Source organism: Megalops cyprinoides, chromosome 3 (assembly GCF_013368585.1).
Source record: "Megalops cyprinoides isolate fMegCyp1 chromosome 3, fMegCyp1.pri, whole genome shotgun sequence".
Taxonomy (NCBI): domain Eukaryota; kingdom Metazoa; phylum Chordata; class Actinopteri; order Elopiformes; family Megalopidae; genus Megalops; species Megalops cyprinoides.
The window spans coordinates 48172383-48194869 of NC_050585.1; the positions used below are offsets into that span (position 1 = coordinate 48172383).

Here is a 22487-nt window from a genome sequence, read left to right on the forward strand (position 1 = left end):
GCACACCAACATTTGTTCTCAAAACAACTCACACAGAAAACACACAGTTCCACAGCTGTCACCTCTGGTGATGCTCTGTATAAAAATTTATGTGCCAATCATTTTGCTTCTGAAAAATTCTTTTCACAGTCATTCCATCCTCCAGCTCAAAAGTTTGCACTTTGAGAAGGGATCCTGCCACTTTTGTCATTCTTACAGCAATAACAGACATTTTTTTTTTATCTTTGTCCTCTCTCAGTCATAACTTCTTTTAAATAATAACAATACGGAACAATCTGATGTGATAATCAGGACATACAAACTGGGATAGGCTTTTTTGCAAGAACCGCAAAAGAATGTTTTAGAGTTTTGGTTACATTATTTGGCTAATAATTAAGAGTTCATCGGGTCTGCAATACTGAGGTCCTGTTTTGGTTGTAATATGAAAATGTAACCATGGTTTGGCAAGTGACCCAGTCCACGCTTAATTTTACACACTGGTTTGAAGAAAAATTAATTTATTTCATTCAGAATGTGAGGGACCAGGTTAGAGTGTAGCTACAATTTTATTATATTCCGAGATTCTGTAACAAAGAAGACATTATGAAAATTAAATGACTTCATATTAACAAACATTATGTGAGTCATCCACATGATTGGGTCACCATAAAATATCAAAAGCATCACAAGTAATCATAAATCTAGTCTCTTTCTGACTTTCATTCTTATAAAACTGTAAAAGATTTAGTAAACCTTTTGCAGAAAATACAGGTGAGGGTTTTGTAGACTTTCTCAATAACAATAATAATACACACCCATAAATATACTGTGAGATTTCATCTTTGTCTCAAAACAACGGTCATACCTAAGCACAGTGAATTATATTAAAACCTGTACACGTCATCAAAAGTGGTAACACTCATTAAATGTAGAAACACATATTAAATAGTAATAACACTATCCTAAACGATTGTATTAAATGTTTGAATGGATTTTTTTTTGTTTGCTTGGTCACAGTGCCATAAGGAAACTACTGAGCAGTGAAACAAGACAATATTAAAAAAATAGTCTCAGCTGAATCTATGACTTTTCCTCATGAATAAACCCGAATAAATAAATGCTCAGAATGAACACCACCCTCAATTTCACCCTTTACCGAAGACGAGATTCACTGATGAGAGTGGGCAAATGCACATTACTGATTACAGTGTTAATGCGACAGGGAAACTGGGGGATAGCATTTGTGCCACATGCCTTCAAAGTATAACAGCAGACCCCGCAGATTGATTCAGTCATTCCACTGTGACCCCTGCTATTCAGGCTATTTAGAAGTCCAAATCTGTCAGCGCGGAAACACCACAATCATATTCTGGCCTGCACTCCACTGCAGTGCTGTAACTCCGCATGTCTCAAGAGAAGCTTTAGGTAAATTACGCAGTTGATTCTTGTATACATTGACACAAAAAACACCGTAATTTCAACAGGAAGACACAGAAATGGGAGAAAGAAACACAAAACATTTGCAGGGGTTACTTTTTGTCAGTGTGGCATTACACAAGCTTACGGCACATACTGCAATGCTGTCCTCTGGATCTCCCAAAAAAACACAGTGGCAAGAGGGAAATGTCTTGTGAGCTGGGCACCTTACATTTGTCCAAACAGTATGGAACAGAGAAGGAATATGGCATAGAGCAACATCAGCCCAAAGCCCAGCCGTTTGTCCAACTTCCAATGGTTCAGGTGTACACTCATCACCTGAGAAGGAAAGGAAGAAAAAGAGAGAGAGAGAGAGAGAGACAGTAGGGCTCTCAGGGCTAAAATGCATAAGTGACATTTTAATTTAATTTAGTTTTCAGAAGACAGATATTATTTTATGTGAAATTTTGAGGCAAACCCTTGACAGGACATATTGGAGTTGTTCTCTGAGAAAAACTGGGAGGAGGGAATTTCGTGGAACACATGATACATGCAAAAACCAGCCTTGTGGGGCTGTAAAAGCACTCAGTCGGTAAAAGCACTCGTTCCAAGTGTAGACTGAACGCTATGGCCCGGGGTTCGATCCCGGCCGTGTCACTAGCTGACAGTGACCGGGAGCTCACAGGCGGAGCACATTGGCTTCGTTCCGCCGGGGATAGGCGGTCAATCGGGCGCCTGTGGTCCACGTGCCAAAGCTGCATATGAGATGTCTTCCTCCAATTCATCTCTGTGCTAGCTTAGCTTGTGGACCGCAGTGCGAAAAAAAAGCAGTGGCTGACATCACGTGTCTCGGAGGAGGGCACGTGCTTGTCCATGCTCTCCCGGATTGACAGTGGGGGTTGTGCAATGGGACCGAACATCGATGACAAATTGGGCATTCCAAAAATTCGGGGAACTGGCCATTTCATATTGGGGAGAAAATGGGAAAAAAAGAAGAAACCAGCCTTGTACCTGGCTGGTGCTTATCATGTCCATATATCATAATTTATAATTATAACACATATAATTACATACCACAAACTTAAAATACATACAATTTATTATAATTACATGCATTATAATTTACATCTAAGAATTAATTTAAAAAGTTACAAAAGCAGATTAATTGAATGAAAATGTAAATTATCATTCTTCTGAGAACAGCTGTTCCTGAGATGAGGCTGAGGGCAGTGACCTCTGACCCTTGCTGTGTGTCAGTACTTTGACCCCCTCGCTATTGTTCTTCTGTTGTGTTTCTCCCCGTCTGTCAGTTTCGTCCATGTGCTTTTGTTTACAGATCCCATGTGTTCCTGCCCTGCCCCGCTCTCCACCCTGTCCCCACCCACCTGATTTGCTGATCTCCTCCACCTGCCTGCCTGCCCACCTGCATTCCATCTCCTTGCCAGCCCTGCCTTTATCTACCCTGCTTGTCTCTGTCTCGTTGCCAATTCTTCTCAGTTTGATACCCGCCTGATAATTCATTGTGTTGTTCCTGTTCTGACTTTCGCCTGACATCAGACTTCGTCCCTGCCCTCCGCCCTGCCTTGGTTGCCTGTTCTGCCTGCCAGCCCGGTTTGACCCAGTCTGTTCCTGGTTTTGATCCCTGCTCCTCGCTTGTTCTGCCTCGGACCGCCTTTCTGGTTTTTGACCCTGCCTGTTCTGCCATTACGAGCCTGCCCTGAGATTTCCCTTCCAGTAAAGCAACCTGAGTACGCCTGGTCTACGTTTGAGTCCGTGCCTGTGCCCTGACACTGTGAGGCACTTACTGTGAGACAGACAGAGGCAAGAAGCAGAATGACTGAGTACACCAGCCCTTTGTTGTTGATGGAGACCTGGAAGAAGGAGGACAGTCAATGAAGGCTACACAAATGACAGAAATTACTTCTAAACTTCACTTGGTGTCAGAAATAAAACATTTCCCTCGCTCCATTTACATTACATTATAACTACTTCAGAACTAATTACGTAGGTTATAATTTTTACATAACATTTATACAGCTGGATATGTACTGAGGCAATTCTGGGTTGAGCTCCTGTCCCATGGGTAGAACAGCATTGGCCAGCGGGGAATAGAACCAGCAACATTCTGGTTACGAGCCCTGCTCCTTACCACTTACGCAAATAATAGCTTCCTCCACGAGCTGCACTAAGCTCGGTTAGGGTCTAAAGCCACCCAGGACACAGAAAGCTATCAGATAACGGAGCCGCCAGAGAGCACTCACCGTTGATCCGAAGCCCACCACCAGAGTGCGGAGAGTCCAGGGGAAGCCCAGCCCCAGGAGGATGTCAAAGATATTGCTCCCAATGGAGTTGGACACAGCCATGTCCCCCATCCCTGCACAGAAGGACAGAGAAGTGTGTCAAACAAGGACAAGCACATCTCCCAAATATGCGATTACCACACAGGCTGTAAGATTAATTCTGTTTTTGTATCGTGTTATATTTTGGTAAGTTTTACATGGAAGTTAGGGGTTAAGAATATGTACAGCAAAGGGTTAACGACTATACTGCCTATACTGTAGCTAATGACACCATGGGAAAAGAAAGGGTTAATAAACTAGGCCACTGCCTACATTGTGGCTGATGACAGCATGAGAATAGAAAGGATTAATGATCTCAGTCTCTGCCTATACTGTAGGTGTTGATGGTGTTAGAATATAAACGCTTAATAATCTCAGTCTCTGTCTATACCGTCACTGATGTCAGTGGTACAACATGAATGGTTAACGATCTCAGTCTCTGCCTGTACTGTAGCTGGCGAGACCGTTAGAACATAAAGGGTGTACCTGAAGAACTGTGAGACAGACAGAGGGAGGGTGAGAGAGACAGAATGTGGAATAGGACTGCAGACAGGAGGCAGGAGAGAACAAGAATTACTGATAGAAGGAGAGGGAGAGAAGAACGAGCAGGATAGAGAGAGAGAGAGAGAGAGAGAGAGAGAGAGAGAGAGACAGAAGAATGGGCAGGGGAGAGAGAGAGAGAGAGAGAGAGAGAGAGAGAGAGAGAGAAGAATGAGCAGGGGAGCGAGAGAAAGAATGAGGAGGAGGAGAGAGACAGTGAGAGAGAAGGATGAGTAGGAGAGAAGAAGTGAGTGGGGCAGAAAGACAGAGAGGCTGAATGAATGTGGGTGTGGCTTACCTTGCCGGGCGACGATGAGGCTGGCCATACAGTCGGGGACGCTGGTGCCTGCCGCCAGGAAGGTGATGCCCATGATGAAGTCGGGGATGTCCAGTGTGTGGCTGATGATGGTGACCTGGGGGGGACACAGAGACAGAGAGAGCCCCCTCCATCACCCACACACACCCACCATCCACTAATACAGAAGTACCACTGATCCCACCTAGTGCTATCAGCGATGCAGACTCATTCAATTAAAGTGCAGCGTTGAGACCCACTGCTGAAACAAGTCTTGTTGCTTACCAGTTAATTAGCAGTTGATGTACTTGAATAAATTACTGACAGCACATCTTGGTAAACACTGCCAATTCTTAAAGCTGTTCAACTGCAAGTGACTGAAACACAACATTTTACATGGAGTGCAAGGCCCAGCACAGCAGTAATTACATTACATTATTGGCATTTTAGCAGATGCTCTTATCCAAAGCAACTTACATAGATTACAATTTTTACATGTTATCCATTTATACAGCTGGATATTTACTGAGGCAATTTGGGGTTAAGTACCTTTCCCAAGGGTACAGCAGCAGTGCCCCTGCGGGGGACAGAACCAGCAACCTTTCAGTTACGAGTCCTGCTCCTTAACCACTGTGGTACACTGCCGCCCCAGGATAACGGATTACATGAGTCAAACTCAGTCCACTCCTGTCCAGCCTGCCCAACCCAGCTGAGCCTTACCATCCACACCATGAGGTAGGAGAAGACGGCGATCCACAGCGTGGACAACACGAAGGTGACCATGAACCAGCGGTGCCAGCGCGGGAGCACGCAGTTGGGCACGGTGCAGTACAGCAGGAACGCCAGGGGCCAGGACGCCAGCCACTTCACGCGGGCACAGCCCCCCTCTGCCGCAGAGAGCGCAAGGAGAGCGTACATCATCCCACGCGACTCGGAGCGTCACACACTCACAAAACGCCACACGTACACAGCACTCGTGGTGTCATGCTCATGTTCATTAACGTAAACAAGTTAACTTGTGGTAGGGCTTTAATGGTGTTATGCTCACACTCACTGGTCTGGGAGTGTTGTTAGCCTGGTCTGACGCTGTTGCTTATTTAACTTGAATGGATACACCTATGTTCTATTGCACTGGATAACTGTGCAAAATTTGCGCAAAACTGTAAAAATTGTAACCTATGTATATTAGTTGCTCTGGATAAGAATGTCTGGTAAATGCTTGTAATGTAATGTAATGTAACATGGCATGTCACCAAATGATCCTGAACCACACGCTCGTGTATATAATTTATATATTTTTATAATTTATGACATGATCACACACAATACGGAGAGCCACACATTGCATTACACTGTTGTCATTTAGCAGACATTCTTATCCAGAGCGACATACAGAGGTTACAATTTTTACATGTTATCCATTTATACAGCTGGTAGTTCTGGGTTAAGTACCTTCCCAGAGGGTACAGCAGTGGCCCAGCGAGGGAATCGACCCAGCAAACCTTTGGTTATGAGCCCCGCTCCTTACCACTATGTTACACTGCCTCCCCCTTCCAGTGTGTATCACACAATGATATGCCATCACATAGTTATAATGAATAGCGCTCATATAGAGCCTTCCATCCTTTTCAAGCAACTCAAGTGTTTCGGGGTTGGGGGGGGGGGTGACTCATCACAACTACCCACCTACTCCGGACCACATAATCACACACAACAGCGTGTGAGTGTCACCCTATCAAAACGGCATCTCACACAGACACACACAGCGATTTACTGTGAGGACGTCCGCGAAGCCCTGCCAAAGTTTGAACGCCTCCACTGAAAAACGCCTCCACTGAAAAGTGATCACTCCCCATACTGTCACCCGGTCTGGCTTCCTTGACAGTTCCCTCATATTCACTTCACTTATGAGTCACTTGGACTTGGTGTGGGTGTGTTTGTTTTAGATCAACATGGACAAAAGGTGACCACGCTAGACCTAGTGTACTGGCGGCCTGGATAATTACCTAGCAAGGTCTACAGATAGCTCTTACATTGGCAAGCTAATAGGATACGTTATAAAGCAATGTTTGTCTTCTTCCAGCGTGTTCAGGATGTGAATTTTGGCCCATGCTGTGCTGACAGTAACTCACCAATAGCTACCAGTAATTAAATTACATTACATTACATGCAATTAGCAGATGCCTTTATCCAGAATGGCTTCCAGCACAAAAGAAGAGCAATGTATCCATTCAAGTTAAATGAGCAACAGTGTCAGACCAGGCTAACAACACTAACAGACCAGTGAGTGTGAGCATAACACCATTCAAGCCCTACCACAACTTAACTTTCATACCTTATATCAAGTTGATAGAAATCGAAAGCTTATGCCAAACCACTGGCCAAGAAGAAAAATAAACCCAGACCCAAATGGCAGCGTGTGAAATGATGCCGTATTGCTTAGGGCAGTAGGATGTTTTGGATGAGTGACGTTTGGATAAGGGTGAATTGGATAAGGTGACGAAGCCTTTTTTGGATGACAAGGGATGATGGCTTTTCGTCTGAGGTGCGAGGGAGTTTCGGATGAGGGGGTTATGGATGAGGCTGAATTGGATGAATGGGGCACAGACTAATGCCTCTTCAGCCACGCTGTGGGGATTTCCTATGTGGGTGTCCTCAGATGAACACAGAGCATCGCCCATCAAACTGAACCACACACACAACACAGAGCATCGCACACATGTACAGTACGGTTCAGAAGTTTGGACACAGCTGATTAAGATAATGGGAAGCACGCATTCAGAGACATCTTGATCTAAGGACTTAGGCTTAAATGCTTGAAATTTGTTGCTTAGGCAAATACAAATAGTGAAGTTGATGCCTATGTATGAATTTTTTTCCAAAAGCATTTTTTATTTTTTAAATTTTTTTGGCTACTTTGACGAATCTAAAATATAAGATAGTTGCTTTTTGGTCACTGCATAATTCCATTTGTGTTATTTCATAGTTTTGATGTCTTTACTATTATTCTAAAATGTGTAAAATAGTAAAAACAAAGAATAAAAGTTGCGTCAAAACTTCTGACTGGTACCGTACTACACCACATACTCACACACAACACAGAACATCGCTCACTGACCACAGAACGAGTTTGAGCAGCACAGCACAGCTCTGGCCATGGTGTCACTTCTCATGTAGTACTGCCAACCCAAACCCAGAGATGTGCTGTGCTGCTCAGACTTCTGAGGTCATTGAGCGGCCAGGAAAACAAGACAAACTACCATCATTCTTCAGTTTGTGGAGGCGGGGGACAGGAGACACAGGATACCCTCACCACTGGGTACCGGGCACTGTGGTGCCAATCGTCAGAGGTACATACTTACTTGGCATATTGAGGGGTCTGAACGGCCCATCCCCATCATCCTCCTCCTCCTCCCCAGGACAGCTGCGTTCCGCGCCGGCCTCCCCCTTCAGCCCTGCCCTCTCATCGGCGTCCCCATTGGCGGCCTCGTCCAGGGGCTGCCTCTCGCTCTCTGGGCTGCACCCGTTCTCCATCACCAGAGAACAGTCCGCCCCGAACCTGGAGCCGCTCTCTTTCACCGGGGAGTCCCCTGGCCCCACCTCGCTGTCAGTGCTGCCCCCTGGGCTTCGGATGAGCCGCTGCCTCTGTGGGGGAGGGGGGGGGGGGGGGTGGGCAGAGAGAGAGACAGGGAGAAAGAGAGGGAAAGAGAGAGAGAGAGTCATTGGGAGAAAGAGAGAAAGAGTGTGAGAGAGAGGGAGGGAAAGACACAGTGGGAGAGAGAGAGAAGGAGGGAAAGGCATAGACAGGCGGGACAGAGGGAGAGGGCAAGAGAGAGGGAGGCAGGGGGAGTGGAGAGAGAGACAGGGAGAAAGAGAAGGGGAGAGAGAGGAAGAGCGTGAGAAAGAAGGAGGGAAAGACAGAGCAGGAGAGAGGGAGAGGGAGGAAGAAAGGGAGAGAGCACAGCCCAGGGAACGCCCAGCCCGGCGTGTGGTACCCACCTCGTTGATGAGCATGCGGCCGGCCATGCTGAGGCGGGTGCGGGGGGAGAAGTGTGGGGTGATCATGATGCGCAGGCCGGCTTCGGAGAAGGACAGCTGGTGAGGGTGGAGGCTCAGGAGCTCGTCCACCATCATCACAGGAGACTCCGGCCCGGAACACTGACCTGCGGGGGGCACCAGAGACTCAGAGAGGGGACACACAGCACCACAGACTGCAGCACAGACAAGTCACAACACATACAGGCGAACAGAAATACAAGCAGCAATGAAGACAGGCAACCACAACCAGACCCACACACAGCATAAAACACAGGCAGACACAACAGACAAAATGAACAAGCAGAGACCGGCACAGACAGCAATAAAGACAGACACACCTCTACAGAGAGTAGTAAAGTCACACGACAAAACGGTCAGATATAAATACACACAACATAACAGAACAGTCAGCACTACTTACAGCCACACCTCACAACAGCCAAAGTTACACACAAGCAGAAGACAGGGGGCAGAAGTGGACACTGACCTTTCCTAAGCAGGACATCGGAGGTGTCACAGTTTGCCCCCCCCTCTGCTGCTCCTCCATCCGCGTGTCGGCTGCGATTCATGCAGGACTGCAAAGGACTCCTGCACCGCTGCTCCACAAACCTCCAGATCTGTATGTTAAACCTGGGGTGTCCCAAACACAGCAGCTGTGATTTTCATTTTTAATGATGATGGACACTTTCTGTGAATCAGTCCTCATAAGCCCTGACTGCAATCACAGAGACACACACACTCCCAAGGTGAGTTTTCCTCTTAAGAGGACCTGCTATCTGCAAACAGACACACAAGCAGACACACACACACACATGTATGCATACACACATGCATATGCACACACACACACACAAACACACACACACACACACACACACACACACACACACACACACACACACGCTCCAGTACACTGACATTAATTTCACGTTTATATCTTTGTTGCTGCACCTCACTCTCTAATTGTGACAGCGTACCAGTCATATCATCTGTGGTATCAGAGGCAGGAGGTCAGAGCAGCAGTGCTGGACAGCAGTGTGGTGGGGACACCCTGACAGACCCCAGGTGGAGTTCTGTTGCTGCACCTTCTACCTCCACTGCTGGAGTCAAAATCCAGCTGCACGTACTGTATTTAAATCAATAACCACTGTAATCCACTTGGGATAAGAGCCTCTGCTAAGCAAACAAATCCCTGAATATAACGATCTGAAAAGAATGAATGAAGAGATGGTGTTGATCGTGATCACTGGTGTGCCTGGTGGAATGTGTAGCACGCTTGTATCTGCAGCTGTGAGGGACGGATTTGGGCGTGCACACTCACTTCATGATGAGAATGTAGAGGCCGTAGAGGGAGACCAGCAGCACGGACTCCCACCTGCAATTGGAGAAGCGTGCTTAGCATGGCGGCCGACAGATGGAGTTCTCAGTGCCGCAGGTTTCAATGGAAACCTACCGTTACATCACATTATTACATTATTCCATTACATTCATTTAGCAGATGCTCTTACACAGAGTGGCTTCCACCTCAAAAGAACAGAAGTGCATCCATTCAATTTAAACGAGCAGCGAGTGTCAGGCCAGGCTCACAACGCACCCAGCCCAGTGAGTGTGAGCTTAACACTGTACAAGCCCTACTACAAGTTAACTTGTGAACAAGAAATAACAAAACCATACAAATAAAAGAAAGACGGACAAAGACTGGGTAAGGAAGCCAAAAGGCAGTCTAAAGAGGAAGGTCTTCAGTTTGTGTTGGAAGACGGTCAGTGACTCCCCTGTCCTGACATGTCACTTGTTCTCTTTACTTACACAGCACATTTGGCTGACAATGAAATCAATAAAAATATTCTGTAATACTGTAATGGTAAAAAAAAATCTAATTTGCTTGAATCAACTCAATCAAGTCAAGCACAGGCTGGAAATTAGAGAGAACTGGAGAATTCTACAGAGAATTAGACTGTCACTGTGCAGACACATACAATATGACAAAAATAGACCATTGCTATTTTTTACTGTTACTTTTACCACTATGACAGCTAAAGTCATAAATGGCCACAAAGAGGCAGCAATACAAAAAGCTAATTATTTGTAACAGCACTCACCATAGAACTTTTTCATCATAGATAACCTAGAGAAACAAACACATATTAGATTCATTTACCGGAGGGTGCTTAAGCTATTATCAAATTATCGTTACGCTATCAATTTTCCATTACACTGTAGGTGCGCCTATGATGGATAGAGTACTGGATACAGTGTTACTACTGTGAGGGATTATCTGCAAAACTGCATGATAGGGCAACACACTGCATGTACGGTTAAAGGCTGCAACATCGTTATTTAGCCGAACAGTAGTGATGAAATGTACCCATAGAGACAGAAAGGTTGGTAATCACGATGATGATCTTAATCTTTTCGCTCACCAGGATCAAGGCCAGTACGGAGAAGATGTAGAACACACAGTCCCGGAACAGAGGCCACCAGGTCAAAGACACAGTCTACAGTGGTAGCAGAAGAAAATACATGGTCTACAAAGGCATAGGCGAGGTCTATAGAGGCAGAGGGGGAGTCAGCAAAGAACACATACTGTGCTACTACTAATGCTGAACAACGAATTGTGGTATATGATCTGAATCATTAATCATTAATCACTCTTAATGTAAGTACACAGCTAATGCTGCACAGTATACAACTGTTTACACACAATCTTGGCTTGTGGCAGATTCACAATCACTCAATAACGAGAGACACAGCGTGACTAGATACATTGCCCACTTAGCCTAAAGTTGGACCTTAAAAATCAATAAAAGCACAAAACACACACACACACACACACACACACACACACACACACACACACACACACAGACACAGCTTCTGTCCAAGGGGACAGTATGAAGCCCAAGCCCATGAGCAAGTGTGACCTCCCTGTGTTGAATTAACATCGTACACTTTCAGAGCTTAAATGCAGCAGTTGCGGTATACCTGCCCGGCGAAGATCCCACACACACCGATGATGACCAGGATGTTGAAGACGGCGGAGCCCACGATGGTGCCCACACCCACGTCGCCCTTCGTGATGAACACGCCTAACGGACAGAGGGATCACTCATCACCACCACTGCAGGGTGTGGGCAGCCCTGATAACCACACCATAATCAATCTTTGCGGCAGCACTGGAAAAAACAAAGCAGCCTCTTCAACTGACGAGCTCACAGCTGTTCCATGCTCATATGCCCCATGCAGCTGTAATTACAGTTTACCCTTAGATCCCGTGGTACCGTCCCGTCAGTTTTGTTCCCGTGGGCTGCTAATGCATGTGCATATGTCAGCGCCTTTTCACATTCAGTGTAAATATTTACAAAATGTCTGTCACAGGCAGAGAGCAGCGGCACACCGACCAATCAGAGAGGTGAACAGCTCTGGGGCGGAGCTTCCTGCCGCCATGAAGGTTGCCCCTGCCACATCCTCACTGAGGTGCAGGTTCTGAGAGAGGGAGGGAGAAAAAAAGAAACAAAACTTTTTCTTGTTTCTAGAAACAAGTGAAACAGCTCACCATATTCTAATTGTGGTTAAGGGACAGAAACTGTGACAAGATGGTTTCAGATTCAGGTTTCAGATTAAAATTCATTACTGTATCTTGTATCCTTGAGCATGGGGCTTAACCTACATTGGTTCAGGAAATATCCAGAAACATACTTGGCTGACACGGTTTGAAACCTCTGAGGTGTTGACAGTTCCACTCACTACAGCGACTCTCTCCAGAGCAAGAAATGAGTGAATAGGTGAGCAGGAGATAAGAGGGCCTCCAAAACAGGATAACCGCCCTTGAAATGTAAAATCACCAGCAGTATGCAACCTCCTGTTATTAAAGGCAAAATCAAACGACCAAAAACAGGGGGAGCCGAGACGCTTGCAGAGACAGGGGACTGGATGGGGGATTCAGTGCTAGGCTAACGTTTCCAAAAAAGAGAATGGTTCCCGGGATTGAGTACTCACTTCTGAGATCTTCTCCAGGGACGGGACGAAGTATTCATCGCAGACAATAGCAAGAGCGTAGAACATGTAGATGGCCTGGAAGATCAAGAGAGGGAGAGTGAGAGGGAAGATGGAGGAAGGAATCCTGAACAAATATTACTACTCAGGTTTCTGTCTACAAAGCCAAGAAAAAAATGGTCAAAGAGATGTCAAACTTACCATTAGGGTAAGACATGGAGGGAAGGATTTAGGTGAATGTGTACTTATTACATGTGTTGCATGATGTGGAATAGGACATGAAGGTTTGAGATATGTGTTTGAAGTGCATGGCTGTGAGTTGAGATAACTGAAATTAGTCCAGTGAAGGGCACTCCAAAAATTAATGAATTACGGACTTTTACTTCGTTTTTCTCAGAAAAACATACTCCAGCACAATATGGTGCATAATTCATTAATTTTGGAGTGCCTCCCACAGGACTAATTTCAGTTAGCTTTTTTGTTTTTTTTTTTTTTTTTTTTGGGGGGGGGTGCTCTTTGTATTAATACATTTCTTGATGTTTTGCCAAAACTTGCCGCAAGATATAAGCCATAAACCAGATGTGTAGCCGACCACAGAGCGGCCACATGGTGGCGCTGAAAGGAGAGACGGGGGGGGGTAGGGGGGGGCACTCACACAGAGAACGTGCAGAAGCACAGCCCCCCGGCGCCGCTGCTCCTTGGTGAAGATGTCCTCCGGGAACTCATGGATCGCTGCGGGGACGACAAAAGAGACGCCTGACACTCTATGCGTGGGCAGAGCCTTCAGCATCCAGCACAAGGTGGCCAATGGCTAGGCACCTTTGCAAACCTCCACACGCTGCGATTTACTCATGAGGAAGACACTCCTATCAAGAGTAATTTGTAATGATGTAAGGTACATCAATGCGTATAAAAAGGCCACATGAACACCAGGGCACATCAAGGAAACAACAGTAACATAGTAAATTAGAGCTGAAGATCTACTGTATGTAACAGTGCTATAGAGGGTATAGCTTTATACTGAAGAGACTATGAAGTGCTACATGATCAAGGAAACCTCAGTAACCTAGGCAATGTTGCAATGTTGCACCCGCTGCCTGCAGGTAATTGTCACTCCGCTCTTCTGAAAAAAAAAAAAAAAAACAGGGTCCGCACTGCACTGAACACTGGAAGAGATTCTTACGCTTGGTTCCATTTTGGGAGGGGGAGGAGGGGGGCTAATGGGTCCTTACTGTGGTGACAGGGTGACGTCAGGACACAGCTGGGCCCGCACGCTGAGGTCTGATATCAAGCTGTGGCAACACCAGAGGAGCTGATATAACATTCTGCTGTTAACCAGGAGGGAGCTCGTTAGCAGGGGTCAAATAAGTGTTAGGAGGGATTATTGACTCTCCCCCCTCACCTCCCACCTCAAACACACGTATGCACACAGAGGTTACCCCTGCATATATTTTTAAATCATATCCTGAGACATAGTTATATGCAAGACAGTTACCCTTGTCTGTCAGTCTGTCAGGCTATAAACACTCATTTTAAACCACTCTGTATCATGTATCAGGTAGCATTATGTACAGCATTTAGTTACATTCTCCCCATCTCTTCATAGTAGTGTAAAGGAAGTGGAGTAACTTAAGTGTAGGTATTTAACATATGTAACAGGGCATGAAAAGCCCATGTTGAGTGTATGTAACTGTAGAATCCAAAATGAATTGATCCATGTGATTTCTGTAGGGGATTTACACAGAGGCTTGTAAAATGACATTATGAGGACTGTTTCCCTCATTATGCAGACGCTTCCTGGGGAGACGTGACAGGATTAGGCCTGCCACAGTCAAATGAAGAGGAGTATTAACTGCAAGGATTGATCCTGACACTCTGACCCTACACCAATGCAGCTCCGAAACACACGGCATCGGACGCACTTCTGTTGTGTAGCCTGTGGAACACAACATGTACAGTATGGTGAGTGACAGTCGCAGCCACAGAGCATTTGTCGTCAGAGATGCATGTGCCGTTGACGATATGAGTAGTGACATGTCACCTTGTGGGCCAAGCGTCATCCACAGAGCGTGGAGGGATGCCATGCTGTGTGTGTGCGCATGTGTTTTTGTGTGCCTATGTGCGTGTCCATCTGTATACACAAACAGATTGCTACCATTAATTTTTGTCATTTAGAGTGCTTGTCCTCTGTCCGCGGAGGGGCAGAGGAACGAACTCCTTTCCTCAGGAGCCAGCTGTCACACCGCTGCATAAACACTTGTCCTAATCTTGAATAATTACATCTTTAGATGCTAGTGCCTCCATCTTAGGCAATCTGAGCTGTACGCTGTCATTGAAAAGGGATGTTATGGGTTCTTATATAGGCTATATATAGGCCATTGCCACTTGTGCTCCAGCTCACCTTGGCTGAGCGCAAAAAGCCAAGCTCAGAGACACCCTAAAGAACAAAATCCTGTGCTCTCATCAGCTCTGTCTATCCCGGGGCTCTCTGAGGTTCATAAAATGCACCGCTGCCAAACCCTCGAATCATCGCCGTCTTCTGCCTAAACCCCCGTGAAACAGCACCTAAACTGTCCGTGTAAATACAGAGCTGGGGAAACTAGGGGGTAAGATTACGGCTTTGTAAAGTTACCTCTGCCACGGCAGTTGCCATGGAGACCATCTCCCTAGGAGGTAGGCATTGGCTACCGGTCTGTTGATGGGCAGCAGCAGGGAGCCAATGGTCAGGATATTGAAAAAAGGGGGAGGAGTGTGTGCTCTTCCCAGGCACTTCATACATGAAGTATTTGGAAAAATATATGCATAAACATGTTCTAAAAATACATACTTCCTTCATATATCTATATGTGTTTTTCCTCCATAAATGGACTCTTTCTGATGGTGCCAGCCAGGATGTTACTCTGTGAGTGTGTCCTCCTTTTCTACGCCTATAAGAGGCTTTTGTTATTGAGTGTGGTGAGGGTTTGCTGATTGAATTGGCCAGCTTTGTGCCGCCGTAATGCAGTCAACAAAGCCCACAGCACTGACCCTGAGCCTCAAAACTCACAGCGCCAGACACTTAAAACAGGCTGCAATCGTCAGCTGTAACACCCACATGTTCTTGGCGAGTGTTACCTGCCTCTGGCCACAGTCTTCACAGATCCTGACTGCGTGTAGCGGATCTTGCCCTGCGATCAAAGACTCTCAGTGCATCTGACTTTTAGGAGATGGTGATGGTTTCTGTTAGGCTACATGACAGAACTGCACTGTGGATGTCTGCCTCAACAGCCATGCTCAGCTACCACTAAATCCAAATTTCCCCTCCAGTCACCAACTCCATCAGCAGGCACAGACCACCTTTTAATGTGTTTTGCACCAACCAGTGACTACGCCTTGGGCGTTGGACTGGGTTGGACTGAGACATTATCACTCATACATCACTGTGCACGTGTGTTCCAAGACTCGGAAAATGGTAGGTCTCACATTTTGCTTTAGATTCCTGTCAGTTCCTCTCTCCTTTCTCACACAGTAGTCAACGATCTGAGTTCATTGTGAGTCAGTTTATCCAATAATGTATCCAGGAGGGATCAGAAAGGGACAGCAACGTAATCTCTCTTGATTGTGAGAAAGGGGCTCTAAATCCATATCATATTCATACAAATCAAAAACAAAAAACAAAACCCGGCTGAAGCTGGAAGCAGCCTAAGACGGCTGCTCAAGACACAGCAGAAGTGTATCTAAGTCATATTCCCGGGTGAAGCGGAGAGCATAAACTGTTATTGATTTAAGCATCTGCAGGAAAACTTGGCCTCCAGCTGGGGTTATTGAGTGACAGACAGCACCCCACACATCAGTAGGAAGATCATCACTCTCAGTATAGCTGCAGCGTTCTTTGTGATGTGTGCTCTTTTTTTTTTTTTCCTTGAGTAATCTTGAGTAATTCAAAGATCTGTCACAGATTGTTATCAGCCTATTCGGTCCCAGAGCACAGCACAGGAATGCGGAGAGCAAGTGACCAATACTGTTACAACATGCTTCCTACCCTTGAAAAAAAGTGCTCGTGCTCACAGAGGGGAATTGGCTCAAAAGTCATTACTTTACTGTATTTTTGGATCCTGATAAGTATCTACTTGTCCGTACCTGCTGTCATCTGTCAGTGGAATGAAGACGAGCACAAAACGTCATCTTTTGGTGTCTGCAGTCCTCCGCAGTACTTTTTTTCTGTGTTGCAGTTATACACTGGCAGCAGTGGTTTGATTGCTGGATTCATGATAAAAAGATCTTACCAACGAGGCAGTGACACATGCTTACTCCTGCGTTTTACATATGACAATATAGAGAGCACAAAGCATAACATGCATTTATGGATACACCAACGTTTTGTTCTGATTAATGCACCAGCTACTGAATGTAGTCAGTCATCATCTAGACTACCTTTAGCATCACAGTGAATGTACTGGCTGGAAGAAACATTGTACAAGCTGCTCTGTCCTCTGTACAAATTGCTTTTCCCAGGTAGTACTTGTCGATGTGTTTCCTTTCAGAATTTGTAAATAGAAAGATCCAATGCACAGCGCTATCTTCCTACTGTCTAGTTTCTTTCTGTTCCCTCCTAAGTCAACAATATCCACCTGTTTGTCTAGCACAGTGTCTAACAATGCCTAAGGAAGACCTCAAGAGACTGCAGCATTGCTGGTGTGTAACACAGCTACCTTTTAAACTGTTTTTTTGCAATAAACCAAACAGGCGGAAGACAGAGTTTCCCATTAATCTTTTCATTTGTGGATCTTACTGAGAGCTTGGAAACTTCCTCTCCAGGGCAACACCTAATTAAAAATGGTGTGCTATAAAAAAAGAACTCTATTGAACTCCCAAAATGTTCTCCTGTCTCCCTCAGTGAACAGAGATGCAGTTCCCTAAATAAGAAGGCCAGGAAACAGGAACAAAAAAGAAAATGTTTAATGGTAATTATTAGAGGTACTTTCAGTTTCTTTCGTAGTAATGGTTTCAGCATGTTCCAGCCCCAAGTAACAGGTGAACATACATGTATCATTACGCTTGGTAACTTCGTAGCAAAAAATAACAATATATTCGAAGCTGTGTGTGGGTTCATGCAAATGATTTAAACTTACAATAGCCAATGCACATGAATTTTAATAAGCTTGAATTTCCTGACCAGTAACCCATCAAAAACACTGCACTTCAATTTAAATTCATAAAACTGTCCCAAAAGCATAAGAAATAGAGATTTTACATGGAGACAAGGAAAATGTGCTAACCTGTACAGGTGAATTTCATACAAGTTTCACTACATCACCATTTACATGAGTGAATTAGTAATATGTTGCTGTTTGCGGGAGAGGACAAGCTATCTTATTTGTATCACTCTGTATTTGCCAAAGTCATATAGTGTAGTAAAGGACCATACGACAGCTGTAATGAATTGGTCCCTTGACAAACTAAGGGAAATATTCCTTGACGATATGCCAGCCTTTCGTTCTCACTGCTCTCCCTACGATGCTAAAAAAATCCCAGCGGAAAATTAATTACTTCAATGGACTAAGCCATCCTCTTTGCCAAAACAAACAAAAAACACTCATAAAAACATCTGTGCAATCATTATTGACACTTCTATAAGACCTGATTTTTCCCTCTTCCCTCTTTTGCAGCCTGAAATATAGACTTCCATGAGTTTAGTTGCCTAGCAATGTGGGCCTCAAAGGATACTTGATTGTGGCTAGACATGGTTGCCTGAGTCCTTTTAAGGAATGGAGAAATGTAGTCAGAGAGAGAGAAAGAGAGAGAGAGAGAGGGAGAGAACTCAACCCCTTGATAAAACTCAGAGAAGCGAGGACGAGGGGAACGCTGGATCGTAAAACAAGGATACAGCTGATTATCTGTGATATTTATGAACCACTATTGCTTGCTGATTTGTACCAATACAAAATGATTTATTACAGGTCAGTTTTGTATGTAATATTTTTACTTTATGGCATCAGCGAGTGAACTAACAGCCAGAAGGGCTCTACTCCAATGCATTTTCAAAGTCGCCACACTCTAGCATGATTCATGTTCTCTGTGATGCACAAGTGTGTAACGCTGCTGTTGAGGCAATTGGGCGCTGGCATGGTAGCATAATGGTAGGGAGCAGGGATAGCAACCAAAAGGTTGCTGGTTCGATTCCTGGCTGGGACACTGCTGTTGCACTGCTGCTAAGGTACTTAATGCAGAATTGCCTCAGTAAATATCTGGCTGTATAAATGGATAAAACATAAAAAAATTACATTACATTATGTCATTTAGTTAGAAGACGCTCTTACCCAGAGCGACTTCCAAATAAGTGCATCACAATGCTACGAGTAGTTATCAGAGTTATCGAAATTGTAACCTATGTAAGTCGCTCTGGATAAGAGCGTCTGCTAAATCACAATAATGTAATGTAATGTTCTGTTTCAGGCAGAGCCTCATTTCCTCAAAGAGCTGGATACCAGATTGTACCGGAGGCATTCAGAGATCAGTGCGGCCTGGAGGCACAGGAAGATCCAGGGCTGTAGGTGCATAGGTGGCCCTGGGTCTCTGACTATTGGGTCTGTGCGGGGGGGGGGCGGGGGGGAGGATTGCAGCCTTTACCTGCCGTGGGTGGTTTGGAGGTCTGGTTCTCCACTCTGTCTTCCATCAGTCTACGCGTGGCCCAGCCAGAGAGGCCATTCTCGCCGGGATCTGTTTCTGTGTGGAGAGGCAGGCAGCACAGGGTTGGCAGCTGACCCTTCAGAGTATATATAGGCACCCATATCCATATTTCACAGCAAAACTATTTTTGACAGTTCTTATTTTTCCACAATCAAAACCAAATAAACTTTGAGATGGAGGAAAGAGGAAGTACTGCATATTGTTAGTGAAGCATTATCCCACGTACTTAAAACATTTACAATGGAGCCAAAGAGTTGTGGAATTCTATACTATAACCATAATGTAAGATAATGATTTATACTTCATGAGCAAATTTTAATTTTACTTCCAGAAACATTTTAAAAGCAGCTACTCTCACTGTCACTTCCGCATGGTTATCTTTAAATTTCAAATGTACCTTTTTTCTTGTTATTTTATGGGCTGGTAAAAATGATCTGAAGATTAAAACCTCACAAGAGAGCGCCCCCCCCTCCCCCCCCCCCCCTCCTTCCCCCCATGGCCCGTAAAAGCAACTCATATCACACTCGCGATCGCTGCATTTTACCAGCGCGGCTAGAGCCTTATCTTACTCTCTGCTTGTTGAGTCTTGCCGTTGGGCTTTCGGCTGCACGGCTCTATAAAAGGATAAAGTGAATGCGTGGAAACGCTTCTGTGTGTTCTCTCAATCAGCCATTGTTTAGAAAAAATATGTGCCTGCTGTCACACACCAAGACCAATGTCTGAGCTGGGTTTATCTGAAGACGCTGCCTTAATGTAAAGACAGTGTGGCTGATTTCTACTCTTCTACTTTTTTTTTTTTTGGCGGAAATTCAAATCAGTTCATGAATCAGTGTTCCTCTCGGCTGAGAACATTCACAGCGGGGTAAATAGGCATAGAGAACCATATATGACGCACAGCTGAGATATATTCCCCTCACTCAGATCAGCGCAGTTTGCGTTAGTAATAACAGATTCATAAACAACACCAGTCAAAGTTCCGAGAAGTGGGCTGCGGGCCAAGATGTGACCATGTTGTTTTGCCACGTTACCAAGCCAAATCCTTTTGATTTATTTAGGGAGCCGCGGTCTTAAAACGGGTAGGCATTTGATCTCCGCTTTAGATATGGATGAGACTCGCCGTTGGTTTCAGTAATACTGTTTGTAAATGTTTGCAATGTAATGTTTGGAAATGTTTGTAAAGACTCATGCTCTCGTTTCAATAATAATTCAATTTTGATTCCATCTCTGCTGGGGCTTTAAGCATAACAGAGAAGGTGGTTAACGTGAGATGTGATGCATGAGAGGAGGACGAGTTCGACGGAGGGTAGGAGCAAAACAGGGGGTCTGTAAACTGTTCATGATAAAGGAGAAAAGAAAGGCGAGAGGGAACTGAAAACAGACAGAAACTGAAAGCAAGTTAGAACTGAGAGGGTCACTGTGGCGCAGCGTAGACACACAAATAGAGAGGGACAGAGGATTTTAGGCAAGGAGGAATGTAATGAAGGGGAAAAGAGAGGCAACGACTGGTAATGTCTTGCCAGCTTCTGTGGCAACTGCAACTACACAGCTTTAAGTAGACAGCATTCAACTACCCCTGCCAGCCAAGACAAATGTATAAAGATGCTTTGTCAAAACACCAAACAAAGGAAAAATCACAACAATGGCTATGGATGACAAAAGTTGTTATGTATCATAAAAATCTGCTGAAATGTTGTGCGGAGTGCTGGAAATATCAGTATTGGATGACACCTTCCATGACTCACTACGTATGTTCAAACTGCAGTTAATTGCAGATATCCTTCTGTTAATATCAACAGCAAATATTAATGGTATAATAATATACTATATGGTATAATAATATAATAATGGTATAATATATTTTGCTTGCATGCAAACAGTATGATCAGAACATTCCATCAATCAGAACATTCCAACCATTCTGTATACATGTGCGCATATAAAAAAAAAAGTGGTCAACAATGATTACGCACTTGTTTCCACGGTAACCCATTCAAAGCTGTTCAGCGGAGCAGCTGACCCTTATTTGTGCTGTATACCAGAAAGCTGCAAATCAAATACTACCTGAACATATACACTGGTTGGAATTTGGAACGTCGAGAACTGATATTGGTTGCGGGTCCTGTGAAGGAGGCAAAAACTATCAAGCATTTCCACTAAACAAACCGTAATGTAGCTCCAGAACGGTCCCTCTCCTGGAAGAATCACTCTGTAAGACTGCAGGAAAAATTTATCTGCCCAAATGATAGACAGGGTTTGAAATTATCTGTAAGCACCAAGTTGTATCCATCAATATTTTTTGAGACAGTAAATGAGATTCTCAACACAACGCACATAAATTGCAAGATCTCAGGGTACATACACACATACCCATTTTCTAAGCGCTTTGTGACTTATTAAAAGTAATACTTAATACAAATTATTTTTGATCATGTTAGAAATGATAAGAATTTGCGTATAAAAATTAACCTGTAGGACAGTAAAAGAGTAAAAAGCTATTTCTTCCCTCTTGAAGCAGGTTGCAGAGAACAATAAAAAGATTTTTAAAAACTGGAAAAACATTCAGGATCAAATAATTTGACACAACAACACTGTTTAAAATCTGCAAAACAAACTCTCTGATCTATAACTGTAAAAAATGTGAGTCAATGTCAAATGTTAATGCATGACAAACCAAACACTTAAACAAACCAATTAACTGAAATAATTGATGTAAAATACATAAAAATTAAAGAATTTGTATTCCCTTTTAACAAGTGTTAACTTCATATGGTATTGCTTCATGTCTATGCAGTCTTTCTTGGTTTATTTTCTTAAATGCACATATGCAGTTTTATGTAACTTTAATTCCTCCACTTTCGAAAAAGTAGCTAGCAAGAAAAATTTTGCAGTCGATACATTATTGCAACATATTATTTCACAGTATGTATGTGCAATAGTTCTCAATAATTCACACAGGAGGGAATTCAAGGACTGGGATTGATTTGAGTGGGAAAAATCCCAGTATTACAGCCTCAGTAGCAAGCATAAATCAAAAATCAATCCAAAAAAGTATAGGTCAACAGTCCAAAGCAGGGACGCAGCAAGGCTTTCATATATCCCTTTGATACAGGTGAACTGATTTCTGAAAACCAGCCAACAAAAACAAAGAGATACTAAGCTATGTTCAAAGAAAAAAGTAAAATAATAATGTAGCTAGGTAGGTGTTGATGCTTATAATA

General features: G+C 44.3%; 1 protein-coding gene across 1 annotated transcript; it reads right to left on the bottom strand.

Annotated features, from left to right (window-relative positions):
- Nucleotides 1–986: 986 nt before the first annotated feature.
- LOC118774655 (sodium/potassium/calcium exchanger 3-like) lies at nt 987–19302 on the bottom strand. Its single transcript, XM_036524044.1, has 16 exons — nt 19210–19302; nt 13256–13332; nt 12604–12678; nt 12006–12090; nt 11590–11693; nt 11028–11102; nt 10707–10732; nt 9929–9982; nt 9095–9237; nt 8569–8732; nt 7932–8214; nt 5290–5456; nt 4573–4687; nt 3657–3769; nt 3201–3266; nt 987–1734 (listed from the first exon to the last, which is right to left on the bottom strand). The coding sequence occupies exons 1-16, from the start codon at nt 19253–19255 to the stop codon at nt 1624–1626; spliced, it is 1704 nt and encodes a 567-aa protein (XP_036379937.1). The 5' UTR covers nt 19256–19302; the 3' UTR covers nt 987–1623.
- Between the last annotated feature and the right edge of the window lie 3185 nt (nt 19303–22487).

What these genes read in the sequence shown, in the direction of transcription:
- LOC118774655 (XM_036524044.1), bottom strand. Translation starts at nt 19,255, where the DNA reads ATGGAAGACAGAGTGGAGAACCAGACCTCCAAACCACCCACGGCAG. An exon ending in CAGACCCCTCAATATGCCAA is followed by an intron (nt 5,457 to 7,931) that starts GTAAGTATGTAC and finishes TCTCTGCGGCAG; the next exon opens with AGGGGGGCTGTGCCCGCGTG. An exon ending in CCTACCTCATGGTGTGGATG is followed by an intron (nt 4,688 to 5,289) that starts GTAAGGCTCAGC and finishes TGTCCCCCCCAG; the next exon opens with GTCACCATCATCAGCCACAC.